The sequence below is a fragment of the Thalassophryne amazonica genome, chromosome 15 (genome assembly GCF_902500255.1).
Source record: "Thalassophryne amazonica chromosome 15, fThaAma1.1, whole genome shotgun sequence".
Taxonomy (NCBI): domain Eukaryota; kingdom Metazoa; phylum Chordata; class Actinopteri; order Batrachoidiformes; family Batrachoididae; genus Thalassophryne; species Thalassophryne amazonica.
This window is the reverse complement of record NC_047117.1, coordinates 2,171,744-2,182,902: the sequence shown is the minus strand read 5'-3', so window position 1 is coordinate 2,182,902 and position 11,159 is coordinate 2,171,744. Positions and strand designations below refer to the sequence as shown.

The 11,159-nt window shown below is 46.8% G+C and overlaps 1 protein-coding gene across 1 annotated transcript in view; it reads right to left on the bottom strand.

The window, feature by feature from the left end:
• Nucleotides 1–1,945: 1,945 nt before the first annotated feature.
• ttbk1a (tau tubulin kinase 1a) overlaps nucleotides 1,946–11,159 on the bottom strand; it is a 123,123-nt gene continuing 113,909 nt past the window's right edge. The window contains 2 exon segments of the mRNA XM_034187653.1: nucleotides 1,946–2,736; nucleotides 8,651–10,219. Coding sequence (XP_034043544.1) covers nucleotides 2,328–2,736; nucleotides 8,651–10,219 — 1,978 coding nt within the window. The 3' untranslated portion in view covers nucleotides 1,946–2,327.

Here is an 11,159-nt window from a genome sequence, read left to right as displayed (position 1 = left end):
GTCTACACAACACTGCGCTACTGCACACCAAGCCTCCACAATTCTACACAACCATACATCAAGGCGAAAAATCCTTTTAGGTTCTTTATCAGTACATACCTGCATTACTAAATTTTACTCATCCCACTGGACTTTGCTGGCAGTGAAGCTTCAAAACCACAGAAGAAGAAGAGGCCGGCCAAGCTTCCATGTTCACTAACTCCTCACGTACAAAGCTCATGGCTTCATCTCTAATAGCAAGTCCAAAGCTCATGGGTTCATGTCTAAAAGAGTCCAAAGCTCACATCTTCATCTCTAAGAGCGAGTCCAAAGCTCACAGCCTCATCTCTAAGAAGGAGCCCAAAGCTCACATCTTCATCTCTAAGAGCGAGTCCAAAGCTCACAGCTTCATCTCTAAGAAAGAGTCCAAAGCTCACAGCCTCATCTCTAAGAAGGAGCCCAAAGCTCACATCTTCATCTCTAAGGAGTCCAAAGCTCACAGCCTCATCTCTAAGAAAGAGTCCAAAGCTCACAGCCTCATCTCTAAGAAGGAGCCCAAAGCTCACAGCTTCATCTCTAAGAGAGAGTCCAAAGCTCACAGCTTCATCTCTAAGAAAGAGTCCAAAGCTCACAGCCTCATCTCTAAGAAGGAGCCCAAAGCTCACATCTTCATCTCTAAGAAGGAGCCCAAAGCTCACAGCCTCATCTCTAAGAGAGTCCAAAGCTCACAGCCTCATCTCTAAGGAGCCCAAAGCTCACAGCTTCATCTCTAAGAAAGAGCCCAAAGCTCACAGCTTCATCTCTAAGAAGGAGCCCAAAGCTCACAGCTTCATCTCTAAGAGAGAGTCCAAAGCTCACAGCTTCATCTCTAAGAGAGAGTCCAAAGCTCACAGCCTCATCTCTAAGAAAGAGTCCAAAGCTCACAGCCTCATCTCTAAGAAGGAGTCCAAAGCTCACAGCCTCATCTCTAAGAAGGAGCCCAAAGCTCACAGCCTCATCTCTAAGAGAGAGTCCAAAGCTCACAGCTTCATCTCTAAGAGAGAGTCCAAAGCTCACAGCTTCATCTCTAAGAAAGAGTCCAAAGCTCACAGCCTCATCTCTAAGAAAGAGCCCAAAGCTCACAGCTTCATCTCTAAGAAAGAGTCCAAAGCTCACAGCCTCATCTCTAAGAAAGAGCCCAAAGCTCACAGCTTCATCTCTAAGAAAGAGTCCAAAGCTCACAGCCTCATCTCTAAGAAAGAGTCCAAAGCTCACAGCCTCATCTCTAAGGAGTCCAAAGCTCACAGCTTCATCTCTAAGAGAGAGTCCAAAGCTCATGTCTTCATCTCTAAGAAAGAGTCCAAAGCTCACAGCTTCATCTCTAAGAGAGAGTCCAAAGCTCACAGCTTCATCTCTAAGAAGGAGTCAAAAGCTCACAGCTTCATCTCTAAGAAAGAGTCCAAAGCTCACAGCTTCATCTCTAAGAAAGAGTCCAAAGCTCACAGCTTCATCTCTAAGAGAGAGTCCAAAGCTCACAGCTTCATCTCTAAGAGTGAGTCCAAAGCTCATGTCTTCATCTCTAAGAGTGAGTCCAAAGCTCATGTCTTCATCTCTAAGAGCGAGTTCAAAGCTCATGACTTCATCTCTAAGAGCGAATGAATAAGACTATAAGACACATAAACGTGATGGATATTTTGCTTCCAGGTGAATTTTGGCTGATGTCCCAGATCAGATGGCAGTTTTTTAAAAATTAAAATATAATTTGTTTCAAAAATTGAGAGTTGCAGTTCTTGGTAAATTTCTTAAAAAAAAAAACGTTTTTTTTTTTTTTAAGTAATTTGAATGTTTATGCAGGTAGCAACAGTGCTAGTTAGCTTAGCCCAGCCACCTGTTTGTGAGCAATAAAATTCTGACGGTGCGTTTATCGGCGAATGAGATTTTACTCCAATGTTTTGATGTTGATGCTCGTGATGATTTGTTAGTTGCACAATATACAACCTGAAAAAATAAAAAAAAATACGACCCTGACCCCAAATTAACCACAAAGTCAAAAACGTCATGAACCTCTGACATCCAGCTCTGGTCCTTGGTTCGTGTCCTGTGCCGGAATAACATCCATCATTTTTAAGGTATAGATTTCAATCCAGATCCAGATGCAGTATTTGCAGTATAGTTGTCCATGCAGTGAGTGTTTGGGGTCCTGTGAGGGGGGACGTTAGCTCCAAACAGCCAGACTGATCAGGATTCCTAGAAGCCCGTGAGCAGAGTTCTGTCAGCCGGAGTCTGTATCCGTGATGGGAATCAAGGAAGGTTAAAGGTGAACATGATGAGGCGTAAGACTTCGGATTTTCTGTGCGCATGTCTTTGTATTATCTAGCAGGCAGAACCTTCTCCCGGGTACTGGACTTGCCCTTCGTGGTTGGCCCGGCTGTTCTTGACCTGGTCTTTGCAGGCGCGATGCCATTGGACAGCCGGATGGCAGCTTCCTGTGAGGCGCTGCGCCGCATGAGCGCTGTAGTCCTGGCCGGTAGCAGGGGGAGGGTTGGGGCTCGAACTGAGAGCGACTGACGGGATGGACACGATCTCTGAGGGGAGGGGCTATCAGTCCTGCTGTGGGTGGAGCTGAGGCTGCGCTGGGTTTTGAACAGGACTCTGAGGGGCAAGCGAGGACTTCCGCTTTGGGCCTGGACAGAGGAGGGATGGGGACAGGAGGACCTGGAAGAGACCGGGTCGGGTTTCTGCTGCAGGTTCACAGCGCCGAGTCCACTTTTCTGTTGGCTGATGACACAAAAGGGAAACATCACTTCAAGTTTGACACAAACAAAAAAACAAAACATTCTGCTTGTTTTGAGTCGTTCTGACTAAACGTTTCAGGGAACACGTGAAGCCGACTGAAGCATCCAAATAAATAAATAACAATAAAAAAAGACTCCCAACCTAAAAGTCTGTCGGGGGGGGGGGGGTTGTGAATTTAACTCATGGTTTGTAGTTTCTGATGGCAAACTAAACTACACTACAGTACACTACACATAACTACAAGAAACTAAACTACACATAACTATAACAAACTAAACTACACTAAGCTAAACTACACTACACTCAGCTAAACTACAGTAAACTACACTAACTACACTAAGTTAAACTATGCTCAGCTAAGCTACACTACAAGAAACTAAACTATACTACACTATAGTACACTAAACTACAAGAAACTAAACCCCACATAACTACAACAAACTAAACTACACTAAGCTAAACTACAGTAAACTACATTACACTAAACTACACTAAGTTAAACTATGCTCAGCTAAGCTACACTACAAGAAACTAAACTATACTACACTATAGTACACTAAACTACAAGAAACTAAGCTACACTACAGTACACTAAACTACACTAGAATACACTAAACTACAAGAAACTAAACTACACATAACTACAAGAAACTAAACTACACTAAGCTAAGCTACACTACAGTACACTAATCTACAAGAAACTAACTACACTACAGTACACTAAACTACACTAAACTACACTAACTACACAAACTTAAACTACGCTAACTACACTAAACTAAACTAACTTAAACTATGCTAAGCTAAACTACACTGCCTACACTACACTAACTACACTAAACTCATCTAAACTACAATAACTACACTAAGTCAGACTACACTCATCTAAACTACACTAAGATAAACTACACTAACTACAGTGATCTACACTAATTACACTAAGTTAAACTACACTAGCTACACCAAACTAAACTACCTAACTACACTAAACTCAGCCAAACTACACTAACTACACTAAATCAGATTACACTCATCTAAACGACACTGAACTACACTAATTACACTAAGTTAAACTACACTAACCCACACTAACTACACTAAGTTAAACTACACTAGCTACACCAAACTACACTACCTAACTAAACTACATTAACCACACTAAATTACACTACACTAAGTTAAGCTACATTAACTACACTAAGATAAACTACACTAAACTAAAATACTACACCAACTTAAACTACATTAACTACACTAAGCTAAACTACACTACACTAAATTAAACTACACTAGTTACACTAAACTAACTACACTAAGTTAAACTACACTACACTAAGCTAAACTACGTTTAGGTACACTAAACTACGAACCAACATTCTGACACGACTTGGGACACTCATCCCCCATCAAAGAGATCCAGCTCCACACTACATGGTCCTCTATGTGGAACTCTAAAGCACGGGCGCATCACCAGGCATTTATGTCAAAAACAAACACCATAAAACATGTTTGAATGTGTATCAGATTGGAGCCCATTTAAACCTGTCAACCTGAGATCAAAGTCAATATGATCAACATACCCGTTATTGGTGGACGATGGCGCTCTGGTCATGCTTGAGCCAGTGTTCCCTTTAACGTACCCGTTATTGGTGGATGATGGCGCTCTGGTCATGCCTGAGCCAGTGTTCCCTTTAACGTACCCCTTATTGGTGGACGACGGCGCTCTGGTCATGCCTGAGCCAGTGTTCCCTTTAACGTACCCCTTATTGGTGGACGACGGCGCACTGGTCATGCTTGAGCCAGTGTTCCCTTTAACGTACCCTTTATTGGTGGATGAGGGCGCTCTGGTCATACTTGAGTCAGTGTTCCCTTTAACATACCCGTTATTGGTGGACGACGGCGCTCTGTTCATGCTTGAGCCAGTGTTCCCTTTAACGTACCCGTTATAGGTGGATGACGGCGCTCTGGTCATGCTTGAGCCAGTGTTCCCTTTAACGTACCCGTTATTGGTGGATGATGGCGGTCTGGTCATGCTTGAGCTATTGTTCCCTTTAACGTACGTTATTGGTGGATGATGGCGCTCTGGTCATGCTTGAGCTATTGTTCCCTTTAATGTACCCGTTATTGGTGGATGATGGCACGCTGGAGCTATTGTTCCCTTTACCGTACCAGTTATTGGTGGACGATGGCGCGCTGGTCATGCTTGAGCTAGTGTTCCCTTTAACGTATGTTATTGGTGGACGATGGCGCGCTGGTCATGCTTGAGCCAGTGTTCCTTTTAACGTACCCGTTATTGGTGGACGACGGTGCGCTGGTCATGCTTGAGCCAGTGTTCCCTTTAACGTACCCGTTATTGGTGGACGACGGCGCTCTGGTCATGCTTGAGCCAGTGTTCCCTTTAACGTACCCGTTACTGGTGGACGATGGGGCTCTGGTCATGCTTGAGCCAGTGTTCCCTTTAACGTACCCTTTATTGGTGGACGAGGGCGCTCTGGTCATGCTTGAGCCAGTGTTCCCTTTAACGTACCCGTTATTGGTGGACGACGGCGCTCTGGTCATGCTTGAGCCAGTGTTCCCTTTAACGTACCCGTTATTGGTGGACGACGGCGCTCTGGTCATGCTTGAGCCAGTGTTCCCTTTAACGTACCCGTTATTGCTGGATGACTGCGCTCTGGTCATGCTTGAGCCAGTGTTCCCTTTAACATACCCGTTATTGGTGGACGATGGCGGTCTGGTCATGCTTGAGCTAGTGTTCCCTTTAACGTTCGTTACTGGTGGATGATGGCGCTCTGGTCATGCTTGAGCTATTGTTCCCTTTAATGTACCCGTTATTGGTGGATGATGGCGCGCTGGAGCTATTGTTCCCTTTAACGTACCCGTTATTGGTGGACAATGGCGCTCTCGTCATGCTTGAGCTATTGTTCCCTTTACCGTACCCGTTATTGGTGGAAGATGGCGTGCTGGTCATGCTTAAGCTATTGTTCCCTTTAATGTACGTTATTGGTGGACGACGGCGCACTGGTCATGCTTGAGCCAGTGTTCCCTTTAACGTACCCATTACTGGTGGACGATGGCGCTCTCGTCATGCTTGAGCTATTGTTCCCTTTACCGTACCCGTTATTGGTGGAAGATGGCGCGCTGGTTATGCTTAAGCTATTGTTCCCTTTAACGATCCTGTTATTGGTGGACGATGGTGCGCTGGTCATGCTTAAGCTATTGTTCCCTTTAACGTACCCTTTATTGGTGGATGAGGGCGCTCTGGTCATGCTTGAGCCAGTGTTCCCTTTAACGTACCCGTTATTGGTGGACGATGGCGCTCTGGTCATGCTTGAGCCAGTGTTCCCTTTAACGTACCCGTTATTGGTGGACGACGGCGCTCTGGTCATGCTTGAGCCAGTGATCCCTTTAACGTACCCGTTATTGCTGGACGACTGCGCTCTGGTCATGCTTGAGCCAGTGTTCCCTTTAACGTACCCTTTATTGGTGGATGAGGGCGCTCTGGTCATGCTTGAGCCAGTGTTCCCTTTAACGTACCCGTTACTGGTGGACGATGGGGCTCTGGTCATGCTTGAGCCAGTGTTCCCTTTAACGTACCCTTTATTGGTGGACGAGGGCGCTCTGGTCATGCTTGAGCCAGTGTTCCCTTTAACGTACCCGTTATTGGTGGACGACGGCGCTCTGGTCATGCTTGAGCCAGTGTTCCCTTTAACGTACCCGTTATTGGTGGACGACGGCGCTCTGGTCATGCTTGAGCCAGTGTTCCCTTTAACGTACCCGTTATTGCTGGATGACTGCGCTCTGGTCATGCTTGAGCCAGTGTTCCCTTTAACATACCCGTTATTGGTGGACGATGGCGGTCTGGTCATGCTTGAGCTAGTGTTCCCTTTAACGTTCGTTACTGGTGGATGATGGCGCTCTGGTCATGCTTGAGCTATTGTTCCCTTTAATGTACCCGTTATTGGTGGATGATGGCGCGCTGGAGCTATTGTTCCCTTTAACGTACCCGTTATTGGTGGACAATGGCGCTCTCGTCATGCTTGAGCTATTGTTCCCTTTACCGTACCCGTTATTGGTGGAAGATGGCGTGCTGGTCATGCTTAAGCTATTGTTCCCTTTAATGTACGTTATTGGTGGACGACGGCGCACTGGTCATGCTTGAGCCAGTGTTCCCTTTAACGTACCCGTTACTGGTGGACGATGGCGCTCTCGTCATGCTTGAGCTATTGTTCCCTTTACCGTACCCGTTATTGGTGGAAGATGGCGCGCTGGTTATGCTTAAGCTATTGTTCCCTTTAACGATCCTGTTATTGGTGGACGATGGTGCGCTGGTCATGCTTAAGCTATTGTTCCCTTTAACGTACCCTTTATTGGTGGATGAGGGCGCTCTGGTCATGCTTGAGCCAGTGTTCCCTTTAACGTACCCGTTATTGGTGGACGATGGCGCTCTGGTCATGCTTGAGCCAGTGTTCCCTTTAACGTACCCGTTATTGGTGGACGACGGCGCTCTGGTCATGCTTGAGCCAGTGATCCCTTTAACGTACCCGTTATTGCTGGACGACTGCGCTCTGGTCATGCTTGAGCCAGTGTTCCCTTTAACATACCCGTTATTGGTGGACGATGGCGGTCTGGTCATGCTTGAGCTAGTGTTCCCTTTAACGTACGTTATTGGTGGATGATGGCGCTCTGGTCATGCTTGAGCTATTGTTCCCTTTAATGTACCCATCATTGGTGGATGATGGCACGCTGGAGCTATTGTTCCCTTTAACGTACCCGTTATTGGTGGACAATGGCGCTCTCGTCATGCTTGAGCTATTGTTCCCTTTACCGTACCCGTTATTGGTGGAAGATGGCGCGCTGGTTATGCTTAAGCTATTGTTCCCTTTAATGTACGTTATTGGTGGACAATGGCGCGCTGGTCATGCTTGAGCCAGTGTTCCCTTTAACGATCCCGTTATTGGTGGACGATGGCGTGCTGGTCATGCTTAAGCTATTGTTCCCTTTAATGTACCTGTTATTGGTGGACAATGGCGCTCTTGTCATGCTTGAGCTATTGTTCCCTTTACCGTACCCTTTATTGGTGGATGAGAGCGCTCTGGTCATGCTTGAGCCAGTGTTCCCTTTAACGTACCCGTTATTGGTGGACGACGGCGCTCTGGTCATGCTTGAGCCAGTGTTCCCTTTAACATACCTGTTATTGGTGGATGATGGCGGTCTGGTCATGCTTGAGCTAGTGTTCCCTTTAACGTACGTTATTTGTGGATGATGGCGCTCTGGTCATGCTTGAGCTATTGTTCCCTTTAATGCACCCGTTATTGGTGGATGATGGCGCGCTGGAGCTATTGTTCCCTTTAACGTACCCGTTATTGGTGGACGATGGCGCTCTTGTCATGCTTGAGCTATTGTTCCCTTTACCGTACCCGTTATTGGTGGAAGATGGCGTGCTGGTCATGCTTAAGCTATTGTTCCTTTTAACGTACGTTATTGGTGGACGATGGCACGCTGGTCATGCTTAAGCTATTGTTCCCTTTAACGTACCCGTTATTGGTGGACAATGGCGCTCTTGTCATGCTTGAGCTATTGTTCCCTTTACCGTACCCATTAATGTGTGGACGATGGCGCTCTGGTCATGCTTGAGCTAGTGTTCCCTTTAATGTACCTGTTATTGGTGGATGATGGTGCTCTGATCATGCTTGAGCCAGTGCTCCCTTTAGCGTACCCATTATTGGTGGATTATGGTGCCCTGGTCATGCTTGAGCCAGTGTTCCCTTTAACATACCCGTTATTAGTGGATGATGCCGTTCTGGTCACGCTTGAGCCAGTGTTCCCATTAACGTACCCGTTACTGATGGACAATGGTACGCTGGTCATGCATGAGCTAGTGTTCCCTTTAACGTACCCCTTATTGGTGGATGATGGCGCTCTGGTCATGCTTGAGCTAGTGTTTCCTTTAGCGTACCCCTTATTTGTAGATGACGGCACGCTGGTCATGCTCGAGTCTGGCAAAGAGAGAGGACAAGGAACAGTAGCAGCAAGCTCCAATGAAGGTCTTGCTAACGGGGTGATTGGCCTAGGGATCCTGCTCCTGCACTCCTTGGAGACTTGTTCTTCAGTCGGTTTGAGGCTGCAGCTCCTTCTGGCTGTAGTCTCCTCTGAGACATGCGTGTCTTCCTCTGAGCCAGTGGTGGACAGAGTTTCTGAAGCCCTCCGGTGCGCATTGTCTCCAGAAGACAATGATGATGATGTTCCAGAGAGCATCCTCCTTCTCATCCAGCGGTCCTGCTGCTTCTGAACCAGTATGCGGGCCAAGTCCAGTTGCCTGGCCCGCTGCTGAAGTCGGACCTGAGCTGAGATGCTGGAGTACTGCTCGGAGTGCAAGTCTTCTTCAGAGATCAGCACAGGAATGCGGCTTCGGGTCCTGGGTTTTATGATGATCTGTCGGTCTGGTGTGGCTGTCTGAGGCTTGGCAGATTGCTCACTTGATGACAGCTGATGTCTGGGTTCCTGGTACAGATCTCCACTGTCACGAACAGATGACATGTCTTCTGGAACAGGTTCCAAAGACTGGGATATGACAACTGACAGGCCATTCTCAGTTTTGGGGTGTTTGTCAGTTGGTAGAATCTGGTCTGACAAAGACTTTGTTACTGGAGTCTTTTCTTCCACTGGCAGTCCTTCCTCCTTATGAACCATTTCTGCAACAGCAAGCTCTCTGGTGATGGCCAAAATTTCAAGGTCACTCTCCTTGGCAGAGTGACCGTTGGAAGACATGACATTGAGGTGTGATGTCTCTGCAATATGGATGAATGTGCGCTCAACTTTGGTGAAAGGTGGTGATGCAGGAGCAATGGGAGTGGACGGCCTTAAGTCTGACCTAAGAGCTGGAGACAAGCGGCCAGTGTCTGACAGTTCAGGAGTGGCCTCGCCAATCATTAGATGCTCATTCCGTGGGGTCAAGGCCGACGGTGTGGCCAGCTCGCCTTCTAGAACATGGTCACCACCAGAGGGAGACTTGCGGGTGTCTCCAGGAGAGAACAAGACTAGGGTCTTTGAGGCATCCTCCAAATCAGGGTCTCCATCCCCAGCTGAGATGTGTTCCCTTTGGACCTTTTGGTCCTCAGCCATAAGTGTGGACGGTGCTGCATCCTGACTGCGTTCAGTGGTCTTCTGACTAGCTTCACTATTGGACTCGCTCTTGGTGACATCATCATCTCTTGGGCCAAGTGGTTCTGGGACATCTTCATCTGGTGTGGTGAAGCTTCGGCGTTGAGGCAAGGTGCCAGTCAGCATGACGGTGAGGAAGTCAGCCCTTTTTGCCTGAAGCTGGGGAAGGATATGAAAATGCTCCTTCTCATCACTCTGAGCCTTCGTTCGGTAATCTGGAGAGGTTGGTGATGGGACGCTCTGCTCAGTGGGCGACAACACCTGGAAACAAGACAAAAAAGTATCACGGTTCAAGACCAGAACACTGGAACACATCTGCTACAGCTTTCTGAAGGCACCACATGAAAACACAAATGGACAACCCACGTCCACTAATACCACTCAATACCTGCAGTTGGCACTGAATGGCCGTCATTGTCCTGAACCTGAGTGTTGTACCACTGAAAATAATGTCATGACTTTCCACTGACAGTGGCAGTGGATAGAAGAGTACATGATCCAACCAGCAGAAGGCAGCAGCGACACCCAGGTGAGCAACAAAATCCGAAAAGAAAAACATTAGGGGGCGTGTCACATTCCTCACCCACATCAATCCAGATCAGAAACCTACGATGACTTCTCCAACCGGGTTTTTACGTTTGCCACAAATAGAATTGTGATTGTTTGTAGTGAAAATGACTGGCTACGTTATTCTGGCTCCAAAATGTATTCACAACGATACAAAGAGCTATGTGGAGATTTACACAATAATCAAATATTTAGCATCAAGCTGAACAACGCTTTAAAAAGGCAAAATAATATTACTGTCCAACGCCGTGCCATCGTCATACCTAACTCTGAGGCCACGTCGACCAACGATGTCCAACACAGACGCGTGATACCGAAATAAAGCTGCTCCAAGAACTCAGAAGACAAAACTCAGTCAGCTGTAACAACAATAAAATAAAATGTGGATCATTCAACCACATTCACCACAAAAAATCCCCAAAAAACTGTTAGCTTACATGTTAGCTTAGCGCAGTCACTAAAACGACTTTGCAAGCCGGTGAGCTTGGCTACTTAGCATTTATGTTGCTGAAAACCTAGCTTTTTTGAGCTAATTTGTGATGAAATATTATAATACTGTGGGAAACACTCGGCTGCTCTGCGGTTTAACTTTAACATCATGGGTGTGACGCTAATTTTAGCTTCACGCCGATGACGCAAAGGAAGGCGCTAAGCTCCAGCCCCGCCCACCTCACAAA